We start from the raw sequence: 24263 nt of genomic DNA on the forward strand, positions 1-24263 counted from the left end.
CACATAGGACATAGAGACATACATGGGGGACAGAGGGACATGGGGACACATATAGGACATGGGGACATGCATGGGGATATGGGGACACATGGGGATATGGGGACACATGGGGATATGGGGACACATGGGGATATGGGGGGACACTTGGGACATGACGACACAGATAGGACATGGGGACATATATAGGACATGGGGACCCAGATAGGACATGGGGACACATATAGGACATGGGGACCCAGATAGGACATGGGGACACACATGGGGACACACAGGGGACACACAGGGACAGGAGGACATGGAGACATTGGGATATGGGGACAGGGGGGCATGGGGATATGGGGACAAGGGGACATGGGGATATGGGACAGGGGGACAAGGGGACATGGAGACATTGGGATATGGGGACAGGGGGACATGGGGACACACGTGGGGATATGGGGACACACTTGGGACATGACGATGCAGATAGGACATGGGGACACATATAGGACATGGGGACACATATGGGGACATGGGGACACACATGGGGACATGGGACACACATGGGGACACACATGGGGACAGAGGGACACACATGGGGACAGGGGGACACACATGGGGACACATGGGGACGCACGGGGGCCGTGTCCCCTGTCCCCACGCGTCCCCACGTGTCCCGCAGGGGCGCTGCCCATGGAGGAGCTGCTCCAGCGCTACGCCGGAGCCTTCACCGACTCCGACTGCGACTCCCCCCCGGCCTGCAGCACCCGCTCAGGTACCCGCCCGGCCTGCGGGGGCACCCATGGGTGCTGTGGGGTCACCCCTGGGTCCTAGAGACCCCATAGGTGCTATGGGGCCACCCCTGGGTCCTAAAGACCTCCTCGTAGCACAGGGTCACCCCTGGGTCCTAAAGACCCCCCAGGTAGCATCGGGCCACCTTTGGGTGCTATAGGGTCACCCCTGGGTGCTAAAGACCCCCCAGGTGCTATATGGGCACCTCTGGGTCCTAAAGATCCCCCAGGTAGCACAGGGTCACCCCTGGGTCCTAAAGACCCCCCCAGGTAGCATCGGGCCACCCTTGGGTGCTATAGGGTCACACCTGGTTCTTAAAGACCCCCAGATACCACAGGGACACCCCTGGGTGCTACAGAGTCACCCCTGGGTCCTAGAAACCCCTGGGTGCTATGGGGTCACCCCTGGGTCCTAAAGACACCCCAGGTGCTGTAGGGCCACACTTGGGTGCTATAGGGTCACCCCTGGGTCCTAGAGACCCCCCAAGTGCTATGGGGCCACCCCTGGGTCCTAAAGACCCTTGGGTGCTATGGGGCCACCCCTGGGTCCTAGAGACCCCCAGGTAGCACAGGGTCACCCCTGGGTCCTAAAGACCCCCAAGTAGTACAGGGACACCCTTGGGTGCTACAGAGTCACCCCTGGGTCCTAGAAACCCCTGGGTGCTATGGGGCCACCCCTGGGTCCTAGAGACCCCCAGGTAGCACAGGGTCACCCCTGGGTCCTAAAGACCCCCAAGTAGTACAGGGACACCCTTGGGTGCTACAGAGTCACCCCTGGGTCCTAGAAACCCCTGGGTGCTATGGGGCCACCCCTGGGTCCTAGAGACTCCCCAGGTGCTGTAGGGCCACCCTTGGGTGCTATAGGGTCACCCCTGGGTCCTAAAGACCCCCAAGTGCTGTAGGGTCACCCCTGGGTCCTAGAGACCCCTGGGTGCTATGGGGCCACCCCTGGATCCTAAAGACCCCCAAGTAGCACAAGGACACCCCTGGGTGCTATAGGGTCACCCCTGGGTCCTAGAGACCCCCAGGTAGCACAGGGCCACCCTTGGGTCCTAGAGACCCTTGGGTGCTATGGGGTCAACCCTGGGTCCTAAAGACCCCCCAGGTGCTGTAGGGTCACTGCTGGGTCCTAAAGACCCCCAGGTGCTTTAGGGCCACCCTTGGGTCCTAGAGACCCCCAGGTGCTATGGGGCCACCACTGGGTCCTAAAGACCCCCCAAGTACCACAGGGTCACCCCTGGGTCCTAAAGACCCCCCAGGTAGCACAGGGTCACCCATGGGTCCTATAGACTCTTGGGTGTTATGGGGCCACCCCTGGGTCCTAGAGACCCCCAGGTGTTAGAGGGTCACCCCTGGGTCCTAAAGACCCCCAAGTAGCACAGGGACTCCCTTGGGTGCTATGGGGCCACCCCTGGGTACTAGAGACCCCCAGATAGCACAGGGACACCCCTGGGTGCTACAGAGTCACCCCTGGGTCCTAGAGACCCCTTAGGTGTTATGGGGCCACCCCTGGGTCCTAGAGACCCCCGGGGTGCTATGGGGCCACCACTGGGTCCTAAAGACCCCCTCAAGTGCTATATGGGCACCTCTGGGTCCTAGAGACCCTTGGGTGTTATGGGGCCACCCCTGGGTCCTAGAGACCCCCAGGTGCTATGGGGCCACCCCTGGGTCCTAGAGACCCCCAAGTAGCGCAGGGTCACCTCTGGGTCCTAAAGACCCCCCAGGTAGCATCGGGCCACCCTTGGGTGCTATAGGGTCACCCCTGGGTCTTAAAGACCCCCAAGTAGCACAGGGACACCCTTGGGTGCTACAGGGTCACCCCTGGGTCCTAAAGACCCCCAAGTGCTGTAGGGTCACCCCTGGGTCCTAGAGACCCCTGGGTGCTATGAGGCCACCCCTGGGTCCTAAAGACCCCCAAGTAGCACAAGGACACCCTTGGGTGCTATAGGGTCACCCCTGGGTCCTAGAGACCCCCAGGTGCTGTAGGGCCACCCTTGGGTGATATAGGGTCACCCCTGGGTCCTAAAGACCCCCAAGTAGCACAGGGACACCCTTGGGTGCTACAGGGTCACCCCTGGGTCCTAGAGACCCCCAGGTAGCACAGGGCCACCCTTGGGTGCTATAGAGTCACCCCTGGGTCCTAAAGACCTCCAAGTGCTGTAGGGTCACCCCTGGGTCCTAGAGACCCCTGGGTGCTATGGGGCCACCCCTGGATCCTAAAGACCCCCAAGTAGCACAAGGACACCCCTGGGTGCTATAGGGTCACGCCTGGGTCCTAGAGAACCCCAGGTGCTGTAGGGCCACCCTTGGGTGCTATAGGGTCACCCCTGGGTCCTAAAGACCCCCCAAGTGCTATATGGGCACCCCTGGGTGCTAGAGACCCCCAAGGTAGCACAGGGTCACCCATGGGTCCTAGAGACCCTTGGGTGCTATGGGGTCACCCCTGGGTCCTAAAGACACCCCCAGGTGCTATATGGCCACCCTTGGGTGCTACAGGGTCACCCCTGGGTCCTAGAAACCCCTGGGTGCTATGGGGTCACCCCTGGGTCCTAAAGACACCCCAGGTGCTGTAGGGCCACACTTGGGTGCTATAGGGTCACCCCTGGGTCCTAAAGACCCCCAGATAGCACAGGGACACCCCTGGGTGCTACAGAGTCACCCCTGGGTCCTAGAGCCCCCTTAAGTGTTATAGGGCCACCCCTGGGTCCTAGAGACCCTTGGGTGCTATGGGACCACCACTGGGTCCTAGAGACCCCCAGCTGCTATGGGACCACCCCTGGGTCCTAGAGACCCTTGGGTGCTATGGGGCCACCCCTGGGTCCTAGAGCCCCCCAGGTACCACAGGGTCACCCTTGGGTGCTATAGGGTCACCCCTGGGTCCTAGAGACTCCCAGATAGCACAGGGTCACCCCTGGGTCCTAAAGACCCCCCCAAGTGCTATATGGGCACCCCTGGGTCCTAGAGACCCTTGGGTGCTATGGGACCACCACTGGGTCCTAGAGACTCCCAGCTGCTATGGGACCACCCCTGGGTCCTAGAGACCCCCGGGGTGCTATGGGGCCACCCCTGGGTCCTAAAGACCCCCCAGGTACCACAGGATCTCCCCTGGGTCCTAGAGACCCCTTAGGTGTTATGGGGCCACCCCTGGGTCCTAGAGCCCCCCAGGTGCTATGGGGCCACCCTTGGGTGCTCCCACTGGCCCCGCCCCCACCCTCTCCCCACCCCCGCCTCCGCAGACTCACCCGCGGCCGAGAGCGACGACGACGACGACGACGACGATGACGAGGACGACGAGGAAGACGACGAGGAGGAAGACGAAGAGGAAGAGGAAGAGGAAGAGGAAACCGAAGCGGGTCCCCCCGCCCCCCAAGAACCCTCCCCCGCTCCGGGTGCCCCCCAGCACCCCAACCCCGCCCCCCCCGGCCCCACCCCCAAAAAGGAGATCACCGACATCGCCGCCGCCGCCGAGAGCCTCCAGCCCAAGGGCTACACCTTGGCCACCACCCAGGTACCCCCAGCACCCATGGGTGCTACAGACCCTCTGGGGGCTACGGATACACCCCTGGCTCCTAGAGACCCCCAAGGTGCTATGGGACCACCCTTGGGTGCTATAGGGTCACTACCTTTGGGTGCTATAGAGTCACTACCCTTGGGTGCTATAGGGTCATCTCTGGGACCTAGAGACCCTCTGGGTGCTATAGATCCACCCCTGGGTCCTCGAGACCCCCAAGGTGCCACAGGGTCACCCTTGGGTGCTATAGGGTCACCCCTGGGTCCTAAAGACCCCCAGGTAGCCCAGGACCACCCTTGGGTGCTATAGGGTCACCCCTGGGTCCTAGAGACCCCCATGTACCCCAGGACCACTCTTGGATGCTGTAAGTTCACCCTGGGTCCTAGAGACCCCCATTTACCACAGGACCACCCTTGGGCGCTATAGGGTCACCCCTGGGTCCTAGAGACCCCCATTTACCACAGGACCACCCTTGGGTGCTATAGGGTCACCCCTGGGTCCTAGAGACCCCCATGTACCCCAGGACCACCCTTGGGTGCTGTAAGTTCACCCTGGGTCCTAGAGACCCCCATTTACCACAGGACCACTCTTGGGCGCTATAGGGTCACCCTTGGGTCCTAGAGACCCCCATTTACCACAGGACCACCCTTGGGTGCTATAGGGTCACCCCTGGGTCCTAGAGACCCCCATGTACCCCAGGACCACCCTTGGGTGCTGTAAGTTCACCCTGGGTCCTAGAGACCCCCATTTACCACAAGACCACCCTTGGGTGCTATAGGGTCACCTCTGGGTCTTAGAGACCCCCAAGTGTTATAAGGTCACCCATGGGTCCTAGAGACCCCCAGGTGCTATAGATCCACCCTTGGGTCCTAGAGACCACCAGGTAGCACAGGGTCACCCTTGGGTGCTATAGGGTCACCCATGGGTCCTAAAGACCCTATGGGTGCTATTAGATCCACCCCTGGGTCCTAAAGACCCTATGGGTGCTACGGATCCACCTCTGGGTCCTAGAGACCCCCAAGGTGCTATGGGACCACCCTTGGGTGCTATAGGGTCACCCCTGGGTCCTAGAGACCCCCAAGTGTTATAGGGTCACCCATGGGTCCTAGAGACCCCCCAGGTGTTATAGGGTCACCCATGGGTCCTAGAGACCCCCAGGTGCTATAGATCCACCCTTGGGTCCTAGAGACCATTAGGTAGCACAGGACCACTCTTGGGTGCTATAGGGTCACCCATGGGTCCTAAAGACCCTATGGGTGCTATTAGATCCACCCCTGGGTCCTAGAGACCCTATGGGTGCTATGGATCCACCCCTGGGTCCTAGAGACCTCCAAGGTGCTATAGGACCACCCCTGGGTGCTATAGGGTCACCCTTGGGTCCTAGAGACCCCCAAGTGTTATAGGGTCACCCATGGGTCCTAGAGACCCCCAAGGTGCTATGGGACCACCCTTGGGTGCTATAGGTTCACCCTGGGTCCTAGAGACCCCCAGCTACCCCAGGACCACCCTTGGGTGCTTTAAGTTCACCTTTGGTCCTAGAGACCCCCAAGTGTTATAGGGTCACCCATGGGTCCTAGAGACCCCCAAGTGTTATAGGGTCACCCATGGGTCCTAGAGACCCCCCAGGTGCTATAGATCCACCCCTGGGTCCTAGAGAACCCCAGGTGCTATATGGTCACCCATGGGTCCTAGAGACACCCCAGGTGTTATAGGGTCACCCATGGGTCTTAGAGACCCCCAAGTGTTATACGGTCACCCATGGGTCCTAGAGACCCCCAGGTGTTATAGAGTCACCCGTACGTCCTAAAGACCTCCAAGTGTTATAGGGTCACCCCTGGGTCCTAGAGACCCCCAAGTGTTATAGGGTCACCCCTGGGTCCTAGAGACCCCCCAGGTGCTATAGATCCACCCCTGGGTCCTAGAGACCTCCCAGGTGCTATAGGGTCACCCATGGGTCCTAGAGACCCTCAGGTGTTATAGGGTCACCCCTGGGTCCTAGAGACCCCCAGCTACCCCAGGACCACCCTTGGGTGCTATAAGTTCACCTTTGGTCCTGGAGACCCCCAAGTGTTGTAGGGTCACCCATGGGTCCTAGAGACCCCCAAGTGTTATAGGGTCACCCATGGGTCCTAGAGACCCTCTGGGTGCTATAGATCCACTCCTGGGTCCTAGAGACCCCCAAGTGTTATAGGGTCACCCATGGGTCCTAGAGACCCCCCAGGTGCTATTAGATCCACCCCTGGGTCCTAGAGACCCCCAGGTACCACAGGACCACCCTTGGGTGCTATAGGGTCACCCCTGGGTCCTAGAGACCCTCAGCTACCCCAGGACCACCCTTGGGTGCTATAAGTTCACCTTTGGTCCTAGAGACCCCCAAGTGTTATAGGGTCACCCATGGGTCGTAGAGACCCCCAAATGTTATAGGGTCACCCATGGGTCCTAGAGAACCCCAAGTATTATAGGGTCACCCATGGGTCCTAGAGACCCTCTGGGTGCTATAGATCCACCCATGCGTCCTAGAGACCCCCAAGTGTTACAGGGTCACCCATGGGTCCTAGAGAACCCCAAGTGTTATAGGGTCACCCATGGGTCCTAGAGACCCTCTGGGTGCTATAGATCCACTCCTCGGTCCTAGAGACCCCCTGGGTGCTATAGATCCACCCCTGGGTCCTAGAGATCCCCCCAGGTACCCCAGGACCACCCTTGGGTGCTATAAGGTCACCCCTGGGTCCTAGAGACCCCCATGTACCCCAGGACCACCCTTGGGTGCTGTAAGTTCACCATTGGTCCTAGAGACCCCCAAGTGTTATAGGGTCACCCATGCGTCCTAGAGACCCCCAAGTGTTATAGGGTCACCCATGGGTCCTAGAGACCCCCAAGGTGCTATTAGATCCACCCCTGGGTCCTTGAGACCCTCTGGGTGCTATAGATCCACCCCTGGGTCCTAGAGACCCCCAAGTGTTATAGGGTCACCCATGGGTCCTAGAGACCCCCCAGGTGCTATAGATCCACCCCTGGGTCCTAGAGATCCCCCCACGTACCCCAGGACCACCCTTGGGTGCTATAAGTTCACCTTTGGTCCTAGAGACCCCCAGCTACACCAGGACCACCCTTGGGTGCTATAAGGTCACCCTGGGTCCTAGAGACCCCAAGGTGCCACAAGGTCACCCTTGGGTGCTGTAAGTTCACCTTTGGTCCTAGAGACCCCCAAGTGTTGTAGGGTCACCCATGGGTCCTGGAGACCCCCCAGGTCACCCAGGTACCCCCCACCCTTTCCCCCCCCACCCAAGGTGAAGACACCCATCCCCCACCTCCTGCGGGGCACCCTACGCGAGTACCAGCACATCGGCCTGGACTGGCTGGTCACCATGTACGAGAAGAAGCTCAACGGGATCCTGGCCGACGAGATGGGGCTGGGCAAGACCATCCAGACCATCTCCCTGCTCGCCCACCTGGCCTGCGAGAAGGGTGAGACACCCCCACCCGCCCCCCGGGGGCATCCATGGGTGCTGGGGGGGGGTTGGAGGAGCTTTAGGGGCCATCGGAGCGCCCTTGGGTGCCATTGGGTCTTTGGAGTCTTTAGAGTCCATCAGAGCTCCCATGGGTGCTCTTGGGTCTTTAGAGTCTTTAGTGTCCATCTGAGCACCCTTGGGTGCTGTTGGGTCCCCATAGAGTCTTTAGTGTCCATCTGAGCACCGTTGGGTGCTGTTGGGTCTTTAGAGTCTTTAGAGCCCATCAGAGCACCCTTGGGTGCTGTTGGGTCCTTGTAGAGTCTTTAGTGTCCATCAGAGTTCCCATGGGTGCTGTTGGGTCCTTGTAGACTCTTTAGTGTCTACCAGAGCACCCTTGGGTGCTGTGGTGTCTTTAGAGTCTTCAGTGTCCATCAGAGCACCTATGGGTGCTCTTGAGTCCTCATAGAGTCTTTAGTGTCCCTCAGAGCACCCTTGGGTGCTGTGGGGTCAATGAGATGGGGTTGGGCAAGACCATCCAGACCATCTCCCTGCTCGCCCACCTGGCCTGCGAGAAGGGTGAGACACCCCCACCCGCCCCCCGGGGGCACCCATGGGTGCTGGAGGGGAGTTTGAGGAGCTTTAGGAGCCATCGGAGCGCCCTTGGGTGCTGGTTTGTCTTTAGAGTCCATCAGAGCTCCCATGGGTGCTGTTGGGTCATTAGAGTCCATCAGAGCACCCTTGGGTGCTGTTGGATCATTAGAGTCCATCAGAGCTTGCATGGGTGCTGTTGGGTCATTAGAGTCCATCAGAGCACCCTTGGGTGCTGTTGGGTCATTAGAGTCCATCAGAGCTCCCATGGATGCTGTTGGGTCATTAGAGTCCATCAGAGCTTGCATGGGTGCTGTTGGGTCATTAGAGTCCATCAGAGCTCCCATGGGTGCTGTTGGGTCCTCATAGAGTCTTTAGTGTCCATCAGAGCTCCCATGGGTGCTGTTGGGTCTTTAGAGTCCATCAGAGCTCCCATGGGTGCCGTTGGGTCTTTAGTGTCCATCTGAGCACCCTTGGGTGCTGTAGGGTCTTTAGACCCTGTAGTGTCCATCTGAGCACCCTTGGGTGCAGTTGGATCTTTAGAGTCCATCAGAGCTCCCATGGGAGCTGTTGGGTCTTTAGAGTCCATCAGAGCTCCCATGGGTGCTGTTGGGTCTTTAGTGTCCATCAGAGCACCTTTGGGTGCTGTTGGGTCCTCATAGAGTCTTTAGAGTCCATCAGAGCTCCCATGGGTGCTGTTGGATCTTTAGTGTCCCTCAGAGCACCCATGGGTGCAGTTGGGTCCTCGTAGAGTCTTTAGTGTCCATCAGAGCACCTATGGGTGCCGTTGGGTCATTAGGGTCCATCAGAGCACCTATGGGTGCTGTTGGGTCCTCATAGAGTCTTTAGTGTCCATCAGAGCACCCTTGGGTGCTCTTGAGTCTTTAGAGTCCATCAGAGCTCCCGTGGGTGCTCTTGGGTCTTTAGAGTCCATCAGAACTCCCATGGGTGCTGTTGGGTCTTTAGAGTCCATCAGAGCTCCCATGGGTGCTCTTGGGTCATTAGAGTCCATCAGAGCTCCCATGCGTGCTGTTGGGTCTTTAGTGTCCATCTGAGCACCCTTGGGTGCAGTTGGATCTTTAGAGTCCATCAGAGCTCCCATCGGTGCTGTTGGGTCTTTAGAGTCCATCAGAGCTCCCATGGGTGCTGTTGGGTCTTTAGTGTCTTTAGTGTCCATCAGAGCACCCTTGGGTGCTGTTGGGTCCCCATAGAGTCTTTAGTGTCCATCTGAGCACTGTTGGGTGCTGTTGGGTCTTTAGAGTCTTTAGAGTCCATCAGAGCACCCTTGGGTGCTGTTGGGTCCTCGTAGAGTCTTTAGTGTCCATCAGAGTTCCCATGGGTGCTGTTGGGTCCTCTTAGACTCTTTAGTGTCTACCAGAGCACCCTTGGGTGCTGTTGGGTCTTTAGAGTCTTCAGTGTCCATCAGAGCACCTATGGGTGCTGTTGAGTCCTCATAGAGTCTTTAGTGTCCCTCAGAGGACCCTTGGGTGCTGTGGGGTCAATGAGATGGGGTTGGGCAAGACCATCCAGACCATCTCCCTGCTCGCCCACCTGGCCTGCGAGAAGGGTGAGACACCCCCACTCGCCCCCCGGGGGCACCCATGGGTGCTGGGGGGGGGTTGGAGGGGCTTTAGGGGCCATCAGACCCACCGTGGGTGCTGGTTTGTCTTTAGAGTCCATCAGAGCTTGCATGGGTGCTGTTGGGTCTTTAGAGTCCATCATAGCTCCCATGGGTGCTGTTGGGTCATTAGAGTCCATCAGAGCACCCTTGGGTGCTGTTGGGTCATTAGAGTCCATCAGAGCTTGCATGGGTGCTGTTGGGTCTTTAGAGTCCATCAGAGCTCCCATGGGTGCTGTTGGGTCTTTAGAGTCCATCAGAGCTCCCATGGGTGCTGTTGGATCATTAGAGTCCATCAGAGCACCCTTGGGTGCTGTTGGGTCATTAGAGTCCATCAGAGCTCCCATGGGTGCTCTTGGGTCCTCATAGAGTCTTTAGAGTCCATCAGAGCTCCCATGGGTGCTGTTGGGTCTTTAGAGTCCATCAGAGCTCCCATGGGTGCCGTTGGGTCTTTATTGTCCATCTGAGCACCCTTGGGTGCTGTAGGGTCTTTAGACCCTGTAGTGTCCATCTGAGCTCCCTTGGGTGCAGTTGGATCTTTAGAGTCCATCAGAGCTCCCATGGGAGCTGTTGGGTCTTTAGAGTCCATCAGAGCTCCCATGGGTGCTGTTGGGTCTTTAGTGTCCATCAGAGCACCTTTGGGTGCTGTTGGGTCCTCATAGAGTCTTTAGTGTCCATCAGAGCTCCCATGGGTGCTGTTGGATCTTTAGTGTCCATCAGAGCACCCATGGGTGCAGTTGGGTCCTCGTAGAGTCTTTAGTGTCCATCAGAGCACCTATGGGTGCCGTTGGGTCATTAGGGTCCATCAGAGCACCTATGGGTGCTGTTGGGTCCTCATAGAGTCTTTAGTGTCCATCAGAGCACCCTTGGGTGCTCTTGAGTCTTTAGAGTCCATCAGAGCTCCCATGGGTGCTCTTGGGTCTTTAGAGTCCATCAGAACTCCCATGGGTGCTGTTGGGTCTTTAGTGTCCATCAGAGCACCCATGGGTGCTGTTGGGTCATTAGAGTCCATCAGAGCTCCCATGCGTGCTGTTGGGTCTTTAGTGTCCATCTGAGCACCCTTGGGTGCTCTAGGGTCTTTGGACCCTGTAGTGTCCATCTGAGCACCCTTGGGTGCAGTTGGATCTTTAGAGTCCATCAGAGCTCCCATCGGTGCTGTTGGGTCTTTAGAGTCCATCAGAGCACCCTTGGGTGCTGTTGGGTCCCCATAGAGTCTTTAGTGTCCATCTGAGCACCGTTGGGTGCTGTTGGGTCTTTAGAGTCTTTAGAGCCCATCAGAGCACCCTTGGGTGCTGTTGGGTCCTTGTAGAGTCTTTAGTGTCCATCAGAGTTCCCATGGGTGCTGTTGGGTCCTTGTAGACTCTTTAGTGTCTACCAGAGCACCCTTGGGTGCTGTGGGGTCTTTAGAGTCTTCAGTGTCCATCAGAGCACCTATGGGTGCTGTTGAGTCCTCATAGAGTCTTTAGTGTCCCTCAGAGCACCCTTGGGTGCTGTGGGGTCAATGAGATGGGGTTGGGCAAGACCATCCAGACCATCTCCCTGCTCGCCCACCTGGCCTGCGAGAAGGGTGAGACACCCCCACTCGCCCCCCGGGGGCACCCATGGGTGCTGGGGGGGGTTTGGAGGAGCTTTAGGGGCCATCGGAGCGCCCTTGGGTGCTGGTTTGTCTTTAGAGTCCATCAGAGCTTGCATGGGTGCTGTTGGGTCATTAGAGTCCATCAGAGCACGCTTGGGTGCTGTTGGGTCATTAGAGTCCATCAGAGCTCCCATGGCTGCTGTTGGTTCTTTAGAGTCCATCAGAGCACCTTTGGGTGCTGTTGGGTCCTCATAGAGTCTTTAGTGTCCATCAGAGCACCTTTGGGTGCTGTTGGGTCCTCATAGAGTCTTTAGTGTCCATCAGAGCACCCTTGGGTGCTGTTAGGTCTTTAGTGTCTTTAGTGTCCATCAGAGCACCCTTGGGTGCTGTTGGGTCCCCATAGAGTCTTTAGTGTCCATCTGAGCACCGTTGGGTGCTGTTGGGTCTTTAGAGTCTTTAGAGCCCATCAGAGCACTCATGGGTGCTGTTGGGTCTTCAGAGCCTGTAGTGTCCATCTGAACACCCTTGGGTGCAGTTGGGTCATTAGAGTCCATTAGAGCTCCCATGGGTGCTGTTGGGTCCTCATAGAGTCTTTAGTGTCTATCAGAGCTCCCATGGGTGCAGTTGGTTCTTTAGAGTCCATCAGAGCTAGCATGGGTGCTGTTGGGTCATTAGAGTCCATCAGAGCTCCCATGGGTGCTGTTGGGTCTTTAGAGTCCATGAGAGCTCCCATGGGTGCTATTGGGTCTTTAGTGTCCATCAGAACTCCCATGGGTGCTGTTGGATCTTTAGAGTCCATCAGAGCTCCCATGGGTGCTGTTGGATCTTTAGAGTCCATCAGAGCTTGCATGGGTGCTGTTGGGTCATTAGAGTCCATCAGAGCACCCTTGGGTGCTGTTGGGTCATTAGAGTCCATCAGAGCTCCCATGGGTGCTGTTGGGTTCTCATAGAGTCTTTAGTGTCCATCAGAGCTCCCATGGGTGCTGTTGGTTCTTTAGAGTCCATCAGAGCTTGCATGGGTGCTGTTGGGTCATTAGAGTCCATCAGAGCTCCCATGGATGCTGTTGGGTCATTAGAGTCCATCAGAGCTTGCATGGGTGCTGTTGGGTCATTAGAGTCCATCAGAGCTCCCATGGGTGCTGTTGGGTCCTCATAAAGTCTTTAGTGTCCATCAGAGCTCCCATGGGTGCTGTTGGTTCTTTAGAGTCCATCAGAGCTCCCATGGATGCCGTTGGGTCTTTAGTGTCCATCTGAGCACCCTTGGGTGCTCTAGGGTCTTTAGACCCTGTAGTGTCCATCTGAGCACCCTTGGGTGCAGTTGGATCTTTAGAGTCTATCAGAGCTCCCATCGGTGCTGTTGGGTCTTCAGAGTCCATCAGAGCTCCCATGGATGCTGTTGGGTCTTTAGTGTCCATCAGAGCACCTTTGGGTGCTGTTGGGTCCTCATAGAGTCTTTAGAGTCCATCAGAGCTCCCATGGGTGCTGTTGGATCTTTAGTGTCCATCAGAGCACCTATGGGTGCCGTTGGGTCATTAGGGTCCATCAGAGCACCTTTGGGTGCTGTTGGGTCCTCATAGAGTCTTTAGTGTCCATCAGAGCTCCCATGGGTGCTGTTGGATCTTTAGTGTCCATCAGAGCACCCATGGGTGCAGTTGGGTCATTAGAGTCCATCAGAGCTCCCATGGATGCTGTTGGGTCTTTAGTGTCCATCAGAGCACCTTTGGGTGCTGTTGGGTCCTCATAGAGTCTTTAGAGTCCATCAGAGCTCCCATGGGTGCTGTTGGGTCATTAGAGTCCATCAGAGCTCCCATGGGTGCTGTTGGGTCTTTAGTGTCCATCTGAGCACCCTTGGGTGCTCTAGGGTCTTTGGACCCTGTAGTGTCCATCTGAGCACCCTTGGGTGCAGTTGGATCTTTATAGTCCATCAGAGCTCCCATCGGTGCTGTTGGGTCTTTAGAGTCCATCAGAGCTCCCATCGGTGCTGTTGGGTCTTTAGAGTCTTTAGTGTCCATCTGAGCACCCTTGGGTGCTATTGGGTCCTCATAGAGTCTTTAGTGTCCCTCAGAGCACCCTTGGGTGCTGTTGGGTCCTCATAGAGTCTTTAGTGTCCCTCAGAGCACCCTTGGGTGCTGTTGGGTCCTCGTAGAGTCTTCAGTGTCCATCAGAGCACCTATGGGTGCCGTTGGGTCATTAGGGTCCATCAGAGCACCAATGGGTGCTGTTGGGTCCTCATAGAGTCTTTAGTGTCCATCAGAGCACCCTTGGGTGCCGTTGGGTCTTTAGAGTCCATCAGAGCTCCCATGGGTGCTGTTGGGTCTTTAGAGTCCATCAGTGTGCCCCTGGGTGCTGTTGGGTCATTAGAGTCCATCAGAGCTCCCATGGGTGCTCTTGGGTCATTAGAGTCCATCAGAGCTCCCATGGGTGCTGTTGGGTCTTTAGTGTCCGTCTGAGCACCCTTGGGTGCAGTTTGAACTTTAGAGCCCATCAGAGCACCCTTGGATGCTGTTGGGTCTTTAGAGTCTTTAGAGTCCATCAGAGCACCTATGGGTGCTGTTGGGTCTTTAGAGTCTTCAGTGTCCATCAGAGCACCCTTGGGTGCTGTTGGGTCCTCATAGACTCTTTAGTGTCCATCAGAGCACCCTTGGGTGCTGTGGGGTCTTTAGAGTCTTCAGTGTCCATCGTAGCACCTATGGGTGCTGTTGGGTCCTCATAGAGTCTTTAGTGTCCATCAGAGCACCCTTGGGTGCAGTTTGATCTTTAGAGCCCATCAGAGCACCCTTGGGTGCTGTAGACCCCTTCTAGCATCCATACATCTCCACGGCTCCTCCAACCACCCATGGGTGCCACAGCCTTCCAATGGCTTCTAGAGCTTCCTACGCCTTCCCCGAGCACCCGTGGGTGCCGTAGGCTCCTTGTCCCGCCCAGGGAGCACCCATGGGTGCTGACGCCCCCCGTCCCGCAGGCAGCTGGGGCCCCCACCTCATCATCGTCCCCACCAGCGTGATGCTCAACTGGGAGATGGAGCTCAAGCGCTGGTGCCCCAGCTTCAAGATCCTCACCTACTATGGGGCCCAGAAGGAGCGGCGGCTCAAGCGCCAGGTGGGTCCCACCCATGGGTGCCACCCCCCCCACCCATGGGTGTCACAGCCCCTTCACCCATGGGTGACACACCAACCATGGGTGAATCAACCCAAGTGGTTCCCAGTGGGTTTTATGGGTCTTGGATGATGTTCTGAGGGTGGGAATCAACCCCCACCCATGGGTGTCACATTCCCCACCCATGGGTGTCACAGCCCCTCACCGATGGGTGTCACATCCCCTCACCCATGGGTGACACCCCTACCCATGGGTGACCCAACCCAAGTGTCCATTGGGGGTCCCAATGTGGTTTATGGGTCTCACCAACGTTCTTGGGTGTCATTCTGTGGGTGGGAATCAACCCCCACCCATGGGTGTCACAGCCCCTTCACCCATGGGTGTCACACCAACCCATCGGTGAACCAACCCAAGTGGTTCCCAATGGGTTTTATGGGTCTTGGATGATGTTCTGTGGGTGGGAATCAACCCCTACCCATGGGTGTCACATCCCCCACCCATAGGTTTCACACCCCCCACCCATGGGTGTCACAGCCCTTTACCAATGGGTGAGACCCCCACCCATGGGTGACCCAACCCAAGTGTCTATTGGGGGTCCCAATGTGGTTTATGGGTCTCACCAACGTTCTTGGATGATGTTCTGTGGGTGGCAGTCAACCCCCACCCATGGGTGCCCAACTTCCCCACCCATGGGTGTCACATCCCCCACCGATGGGTGTCACATCCCTTTACCGATGGGTGAGACCCCCACCCATGGGTGACCCAACCCAAGTGGTTCCCAATGGGTTGTGTGGGTCTTGGATGATGTTCTGTGGGTGGGAATCAACCCCCACCCATGGGTGTCACCCTCCCCACCCATTGGTGTCACACTCCCCACCCATGGGTGTCACATCCCTCACCCATGGGTGACCCAACCCAAGTGTCTATTGGGGGTCCCAATGTGGTTTATGGGTCTCACCAACCTTCTTGGGTGTCATTCTCTGGGTGCCCCCCACCCATGGGTGACCACACCCACCCATGGGTGACCTCCCCCCACCCATGGGTGTCACACCCCCCACCCATGAGTGACCACCCTTATTCATGGGTGCCACCCCCACCCATGGGTGACCCAACCCAAGTGCCTATTGGGCTTCTCAACATAGTTTATGGGTCTCACCACCATTCTTGGGCATCATTCCCAGGGTGCCCCCCACCCATGAGCACCCAACCACCTCCCATATGGTCACTGTGGGGTCCCCCCCACCCTGACCCCCACCCTGACCCCCACCCACCCACAGGGCTGGACCAAACCCAACGCGTTCCACGTGTGCATCACGTCCTACAAGCTGGTGCTGCAGGACCACCAGGCGTTTCGGCGCAAGAACTGGAAGTACCTCATCCTGGATGAAGCCCAGAACATCAAGAACTTCAAATCCCAGCGCTGGCAATCGCTGCTCAACTTCAACAGGTGCTGGGGGGCACCCATGGGTGCTGGGGACACCCAGAAGGGTTGGGGAGACCAAAGGGTTTAGGGAGATCTCATGGGTTGGGGACACTTTGGGTTGGGGGAACTTCAGGGGTTGAGAACGTCAAGAGCTTCAAGTCCTAGAGCTGGTGGTCGGTGTTAAACTTCAGTGGGTGCTGGGGGCACCCATGGGTGCTGGGGACACCCAGAAGGGTTGGGGAGACCAAAGGGTTTAGGGAGATCTCATGGGTTGGGGACACTTTGGGTTGGGGACACATTGATGGGTTGAGGGACCAGATGGGTTGAGAACATCAAGAGCTTCAAGTGCTAGAGCTGGTGGTCGGTGTTCAACCTCAATGGGTGCTGGGGGCACCCATGGGTGCTGGGGACACCCATAAGGGTTGGGGGGATCTCATGGGTTGGGGACACTTTGGGTTGGGGACACATTGATGGGTTGAGGGACCAGATGGGTTGAGAACGTCAAGAGCTTCAAGTCCTAGAGCTGGTGGTCGCTGTTCAACCTCAACGGGTGCTGGGGGCACCCATGGGTGCTGGGGACACCCATAGAGGTTGGGGAGACCAAAGGGTTTAGGGAGATCTCATGGGGTGGAGACACTTTGGGTTGGGGACACTTGGATGGGTTGGGGACACATTGATGGGTTGAGGGACCAGATGGGTTGAGAACATCAAGAGCTTTAAGTGCTAGAGCTGGTGGTCGGTGTTCAACCTCAATGGGTGCTGGGGGCACCCATGGGTGCTGGGGACACCCATAAGAGTTGGGGGATCTCATGGGTTGGGGACACTTTGGGTTGGGGACACATTGATGGGTTGAGGGACCAGATGGGTTGAGAACGTCAAGAACTTCAAGTCCTAGAGCTGGTGGTCGCTGTTCAACCTCAATGGGTGCTGGGGGCACCCATGGGTGCTGGGGACACCCATAAGAGTTGGGGGATCTCATGGGTTGGGGACACTTTGGGTTGGGGGAACTTCATGGGTTGGGGACACATTGAGGGTTGAGTGACACCCCATAGACCCCTATTAGCACCCTTAGGGACACCCATGGGTGTCATATACCCCCTAACCATGGGTGCTGACCCCCACCTATGGGTGCTGACCCCCTATATCCCCCATAACCAATGTTAGATGCACAATAGACCCATGGAGCTCTGGGCCCTCTGTGTCCCTTGGGACACCCATAGACCCCTATAACCCCCCTTAGGGACACCCATAGGTGTCATATACCCCCCACCCATGGGTGCTGACCCCCACCCATGGGTGCTGACCCCCTATATCCCCCATAACCAATGTTAGATGCAGAACAACCCAATGGAGCTTTGGTGCATTTGGTGGCTTCATCTTCTCTGGGTTCACCCATAGACCCCTATAAACCCCCTTAGGGACACCCATGGGTGTCATATACCCCCCACCCATGGGTGCTGACCCCCACCTATGGGTGCTGACCCCCTATATCCCCCATAATCAGTGTTAGGTGCAGAATAGACCCATGGAGCTCTGGGCCCTCTGTGTCCATTGGGACACCCATAGATGCCTTAGGGACACCCTGTACCCCCATAACCTTTCATAGGGACACCCATGGTTGTCATAGACCCCCACCCATGGGTGCTGACCCCCTATATCCCCCATAACCAATGTTAGATGCAGAACAGCCCAATGGAGCTCTGGGCCCTCTGTGTCCATTGGGACACCCATAGACCCCCTCTAACCTTTCATAGGGACACCCATGGGTGTCATAGACCCCCCACCCATGGGTGCTGACCCCCGCGTGTCACCCGCAGCCAGCGCCGCCTGTTGCTGACGGGGACGCCGCTGCAGAACAGCCTGATGGAGCTCTGGGCCCTCTATGTCCATTGGGACACCCATAGACCCCTATAACCCCCCTTAGGGACACCCATGGGTGTCATAGACCCCCGCCCATGGGTGCTGACCCCCTATATCCCCCATAACCAGTGTTAGATGCAGAACAACCCAATGGAGCTCTGGGCCCTCTGTGTCTCTTGGGACACCCATAGACCACTCTAACCCCCCTTAGGGACACCTATGGGTGTCATATACCCCCCACCCATGGGTGCTGACCCCCACCCATGGGTGCTGACCCCCACCCATGTGTCCTGACCCCTTATATCCCCCATATTCAGTGTTAGATGCAGAACAGCCTGATGGAGCTCTGGTTGCTCTGTGTCCATTGAGACACCCATAGACCCCTATAACCCCCCTTAGGGACACCCATGGGTGTCATATACCCCCCACCCATGGGTGCTGACCCCCTATATCCCCCATAAACAGCATTGCGTGAAGAACAATCCAATGGAGCTCTGGGCCCTCTGTGTCCCTTGTGGTCACCCTGTACCCCCTCTAACCTTTCATAGGGACACCCATGGGTGCCATAGACCCCCCACCCATGGGTGCTGACCCCCGCGTGTCACCCGCAGCCAGCGCCGCCTGTTGCTGACGGGGACGCCGCTGCAGAACAGCCTGATGGAGCTCTGGTCGCTCATGCACTTCCTGATGCCGCGGGTGTTCCAGTCGCACCGCGAGTTCAAGGAGTGGTTCGCCAACCCCTTGGCCGGCATGATCGAGGGCAGCCAGGAGTACAACGAGAGCCTCGTCAAGCGCCTGCACAAGGTGGGGCCTGGGGGGGCACCCCAAAGATGGGAGGGGCACCCCAAAGTTGGGGGGGACACCCTAAAGTTGGGGGGAGCGCCCTGAGATTGGTTGGAGTTGGGTGGCGGCAACTGGAGGTTGAGTTGGAGATGGTGGGTTGACCATGGTCAATGGCAGCCATGAGTATAATAAGAGCACCCCAAGATTGGGGGGGACACCCCAAGACTGAATGGGACACCCCAAGATTGAGGAGACACCCCAAAGTTGGGGGGGACACCCTAAAGTTGGGGGGAACACCCTGAGATTGGTTGGAGTTGGGTGGCGGCAACTGGAGGTTGAGTTGGAGATGGTGGGTTGACCATGGGCAAGGGCAACCAAGGGCACCCTAAGATTGGGGGGGACACCCCAACATTGGGGAGATGCCCTAAAGTTGCGGGGGACATCCAGAGATTGGGGGGACACCCCAAAGTTGGGGGGAACACCCTGAGATTGGTTGGAGTTGGGTGGCGGCAACTGGAGGTTGAGTTGGAGATGGTGGGGTGACCATGGTCAATGGCAGCCATGAGTATAGTAAGAGCACCTTAAGTTTGGGGGGGACACCCCAAGACTGAATGGGACACCCCAAGATTGGGGAGACACCCTAAAGTTGGGGGGGACACCCTAGAGTTGGGGGGAGCGCCCTGAGATTGGTTGGAGTTGGGTGGTGGCAACTGGAGGTTGAGTTGGAGATGGTGGGTTGACTATGGGCAAGGGTAACCAAGGGTACAATGGGCGCACCCTGAGGTTTGTGGGGACACACTGAGATTGGGAGGGACACCCCAGTATTGGGGAGACACCCCATAATCAAGGGGGACACCCCAAAGTTGGGGGGAACGCCCTGAGATTGGTTGGAGTTGGGTGGCGGCAACTGGAGGTTGAGTTGGAGATGGTGGGGTGACCATGGTCAAGGGCAACCAGGAGTACAACAAGAGCCTGGTCAAGCGCCTGCACAAGGTGGGGCCTGGGGGGGCACCCCAAAGATGGGGGGGGCACCCCAAAGTTGGGGGGGACACCCTAAAGTTGGGGGGAGCGCCCTGAGATTGGTTGGAGTTGGGTGGCGGCAACTGGAGGTTGAGTTGGAGATGGTGGGTTGACCATGGTCAATGGCAGCCATGAGTATAATAAGAGCACCCCAAGATTGGGGGGGACACCCCAAGACTGAATGGGACACCCCAAGATTGGGGAGACACCCCAAAGTTGGGGGGGACACCCCAAAGTTGGGGGGAGCGCCCTGAGATTGGTTGGAGTTGGGTGGTGGCAACTGGAGGTTGAGTTGGAGATGATGGGTTGAACATGGGCAAGGGTAACCAAGGGTACAATGGGGGCACCGTGAGGTTTGTGGGGACACACTGAGATTGGGGGGGACACCCCAGTATTGGGGAGACACCTCGTAATCAAGGGGGACACCCCAAAGTTGGGGGGAGCGCCCTGCGATTGGTTGGAGTTGGGTGGTGGCAACTGGAGGTTGAGTTGGAGATGGTGGGGTGACCATGGTCAAGGGCAACCAGGAGTACAACGAGAGCCTGGTCAAGCGCCTGCACAAGGTGGGGCCTGGGGGGCACCCCAAAGATGGAGGGGGCACCCCAAAGTTGGGGGGGACACCCCAAAGTTGGGGGGAGCGCCCTGAGATTGGTTGGAGTTGGGTGGCGGCAACTGGAGGTTGAGTTGGAGATGATGGGGTGACCATGGTCAAGGGCAACCAAGGGACACCCCAAGGTTGGAGAGGACACCCCAATGTTGGGGAGACACCCCATAATCAAGGGGGACACCCTAAAGTTGGGGGGAGCACTCTAAGATTGGGGGGGACACCCCAATGTTGGGGAGATGCCCTAAAGTTGGGGGGGACATCCAGAGATTGGGGGGACACCCCAAAGTTGGGGGGGACACCCCAAAGTTGGGGGGAGCGCCCTGAGATTGGTTGGAGTTGGGTGGCGGCAACTGGAGGTTGAGTTGGAGATGGTGGGTTGACCATGGTCAATGGCAGCCATGAGTATAATAAGAGCACCCCAAGATTGGGGGGGACACCCCAAGACTGAATGGGACACCCCAAGATTGGGGAGACACCCCAAAGTTGGGGGGGACACCCTAAAGTTGGGGGGAGCGCCCTGAGATTGGTTGGAGTTGGGTGGGTTGGAGTTCCCCCATATTTTGGGGTTCACCCTCATATTTTGTGGTTCCGCCCTATTTTGGGTTCCCCCCTATTTCGGGTCCCCCCTATTTCAGGTTCCCCCCTATTTCAGGTTCCCCCTTGTTTCAGGTCCCCTATATTTCAGGTTCCCCCCTATTTCAGTGTCCCCCCTATTTCAGCTCCCCCATATTTCAGGTTCCCCCCTATTTCGGGTCCCCCCTATTTCAGGTTCCCCCCTATTTCAGGTCCCCCCTATTTCAGGTCCCTCCTCTTTCACGTTCCCCTGTATTTCCAGTCCCCCCTATTTGTGTTCCCCGCTATTTCAGGTTCCCCCCTATTTCAGGTCGCCCCTATTTCAGGTTCCCCCTGTTTCAGGGTTACCCCCTATTTCATGGTTCCCCATATTTTAGGTCCCACCTATTTCGGGTTCCCCTCTATTTCAGGTCCCCCCTATTTCAGGTCCCCCCTATTTTGGGTCCCCCCTATTTCAAGCTCCCCCCTATTTCAGGTCCCCCCTCTTTCACCTTCCCCCGTACTTCCAGTCCCCCCTATTTGCATTCTCCCCTATTTCAGGTTCCCCCCTATTTCTGTGTCCGCTCTATTTCAGTGTCCCCCCTATTTCAGCTTCCCCCTTATTTTGGGTCCCCCCAATTTCATGGTCCCCCCTACTTCATAATTCCCCCTATTTCAGGTTCCCTCCTATTTCGGGTCCCCCCTATTTCAGGTCCCCCCTATTTCAGGTTCCCCCTTATTTCAGGTCCCCCCTATTTCAGCTCCCCCATATTTCAGGTTCCCCCCTATTTCGGGTCCCCCCTATTTCAGGTTCCCCTCTCTTTCAGCTCCCACATATTTCAGGTTCCCCCTTATTTCAGGTTCCCCCTATTTCAGAGTCCCCCCTCTTTCTTGTTCCCCTGTATTTCCGGTCCCCTCTATTTCAGGTTCCCCCCTATTTCAGGTCCCCCATATTTCAGAGTCCCCCTTGTTTCAGGTCCCCCCTATTTCGGGCTCCCCCCTATTTCAGGTCCCTCATATTTCAGGTTCCCCCCTATTTTGGGTCCCCCCTATTTCAGAGTTCCCCCTATTTCATGTTCCCCTGTATTTCCAGTCCCCCATATTTCAGTTTCCCCCCTATTTTGGGTCCCCCCTATTTGAAGCTCCCCCCTATTTCAGGTCCCCCCTCTTTCACCTTCCCCCGTACTTCCAGTCCCCCCTATTTGCGTTCCCCCCTATTTCAGGTCGCCCCTATTTCAGGTTCCCCGCGTTTCAGGGTTCCCCATATTTCAGGTCCCACCTATTTCAGGTCCCCCCTATTTCAGGTCCCCCCTCTTTCACCTTCCCCCATACTTCCAGTCCCCCCTATTTGCGTTCCCCCCTATCTCGGGTCCCCCTTATTTCAGGTTCCCCCTGTTTCAGGGTTCCCCCCTATTTCATGGTTCCCCTTATTTCAGGTCCCACCTATTTCAGGTCCCCCCTATTTGCAGTCCCCCCTATTTCAGGTTCCCCCTATTTCAGGTTCCCCCTTATTTCAGGTCCTCCCTCTTTCACCTTCCCCCGCACTTCCAGTCCCCCCTATTTGCGTTCCCCCCTATCTCGGGTCCCCCTTATTTCAGGTTCCCCCTGTTTCAGGGTTCCCCCCTATTTCATGGTTCCCCATATTTCAGGTCCCACCTATTTCAGGTCCCCCCTATTTGCGGTCCCCCCTATTTCAGGTTCCCCCTATTTCAGGTTCCCCCTATTTCAGGTCCTCCCTCTTTCACCTTCCCCCGCACTTCCAGTCCCCCCTATTTGCGTTCCCCCCTATTTCAGTTCCCCCCCTTATTTCATGTCCCACCCATTCCACGTCCCCCCATTCCGGGGGGTGTCCCCCATCCATATTTTGGGGTGACCCCCCCCCGTTTTGTTCCGGGGGGGGGTTCAGGTGCTGCGGCCGTTCCTGCTGCGCCGCCTCAAGGTGGACGTGGAGAAGCAGATGCCGCAGAAGTTCGAGCACGTGCTGCGGTGCCGCCTGTCGCGGCGCCAGCGCTGCCTGTACGACGACTTCATGGGGCAGGCCAGGTCGGTGTCACCGTGTCCCCATTGTCCCCAATGTCACCTGGGACCCCCAGTGTCACCTGAGACCCCCCAGAGCCACCCACACCCCCCATTGACTCCAATGTCCCCATTGACTCCAATGTCTCCATTGACTCCAATGTCTCCATTGACCCCGTTACCCCCAGTGTCCCCATTGACCCCTTTGTCCCCATTGCCCCCAATGTCCCCATTGCCCCCATTGACCCCAGTGTCCCCATTGACCCCATCGCCCCTAGTGTCCCCATTGACCCCATTGTCCCCATTGACTCCATTGTCCCCATTGTCCCCATTGACTCCAATGTCCTCATTGCCCCCAATGACCCCATTACCCCCAGTGTCCCCATTGACCCCTTTGTCTCCATTGACTCCAATGTCCCCATCGCCCCCAATGACCCCATTGCCCCCATCGCCCCCATCGCCCCCATTGTCCCCATTGCTCCCAGTGTCCCCATTGACTAATGACCCCAATGTCCCCATTGACTCTAATGACTCCATTGCCCCCATTAACCCCATTACCCCCATTGCCCCCAATGTCCCCATTGACTCCAATGTCTCCATTGACCCCATTATCCCCATTGACTCCAATGTCCCCATTGCCCCCATCACCCCCATTACCCCCATTGTCCCCAATGTCACCTGTGTCACCTGAGACCCCCCTAGAGCCACCCACACCCCCCAGTGTCCCCATGTCCCCATGGCCCATCCCCTGTCGCGGCGCCAGCGCTGCCTGTACGACGACTTCATGGGGCAGGCCAGGTCGGTGTCACCGTGATGTCCCCAATGTCACCTGGGACCCCCCTGTGTCACCTGAGACCCCCCCGTGTCACCTGAGATCCCCCCAGTGTCCCCATTGCCCCCAATGTCCCCATTGACTCCAATGTCCCCATTGACTCCAATGTCCCCATTGACCCCGTTACCCCCAATGTCCCCATTGACCCCATTGTCCCCATTGACTCCAATGGCCCCATCGCCCCCATCACCCCCATTGTCCCCATTGTCCCCAATGTCACCTGTGTCATCTGAGACCCCCTCAGAGCCACCCACACCCCCCATTGCCCCCAGTGTCCCCATTGACTCCAAGGTCCCCATTGACTCCAATGTCTCCATTGACTCCAATGTCTCCATTGACCCCGTTACCCCCAGTGTCCCCATTGACCCCATTGACCCCTTTGTCCCCATTGCCCCCAATGTCCCCATTGCCCCCATTGACCCCAGTGTCCCTATTGACCCCATCGCCCCTAGTGTCCCCATTGACCCCATTGTTCCCATTGACTCCATTGTCCCCATTGTCCCCATTGACTCCAATGTCCTCATTGCCCCCAATGACCCCATTACCCCCAGTGTCCCCA

At 57.5% G+C, this 24263-nt stretch overlaps 1 protein-coding gene across 1 annotated transcript in view; it reads left to right on the plus strand.

Moving 5' to 3' along the window:
• Positions 1–24263, plus strand: part of LOC308051153 (helicase SRCAP-like) — a gene marked incomplete at both ends in the record, with an annotated part of 61643 nt that overhangs the window by 28567 nt on the left and 8813 nt on the right. The window contains 7 exons of the mRNA XM_080361484.1: positions 662–754; positions 4007–4278; positions 7572–7749; positions 14478–14614; positions 15889–16058; positions 18506–18698; positions 22763–22899. Of these exons, the coding sequence (XP_080217610.1) occupies positions 662–754; positions 4007–4278; positions 7572–7749; positions 14478–14614; positions 15889–16058; positions 18506–18698; positions 22763–22899 (1180 nt within the window). The remainder of the gene's footprint in view (positions 1–661; positions 755–4006; positions 4279–7571; positions 7750–14477; positions 14615–15888; positions 16059–18505; positions 18699–22762; positions 22900–24263) is intronic.

This window comes from Nesoenas mayeri, assembly GCF_963082525.1.
Source record: "Nesoenas mayeri genome assembly, chromosome: 32".
Classification (NCBI taxonomy): domain Eukaryota; kingdom Metazoa; phylum Chordata; class Aves; order Columbiformes; family Columbidae; genus Nesoenas; species Nesoenas mayeri.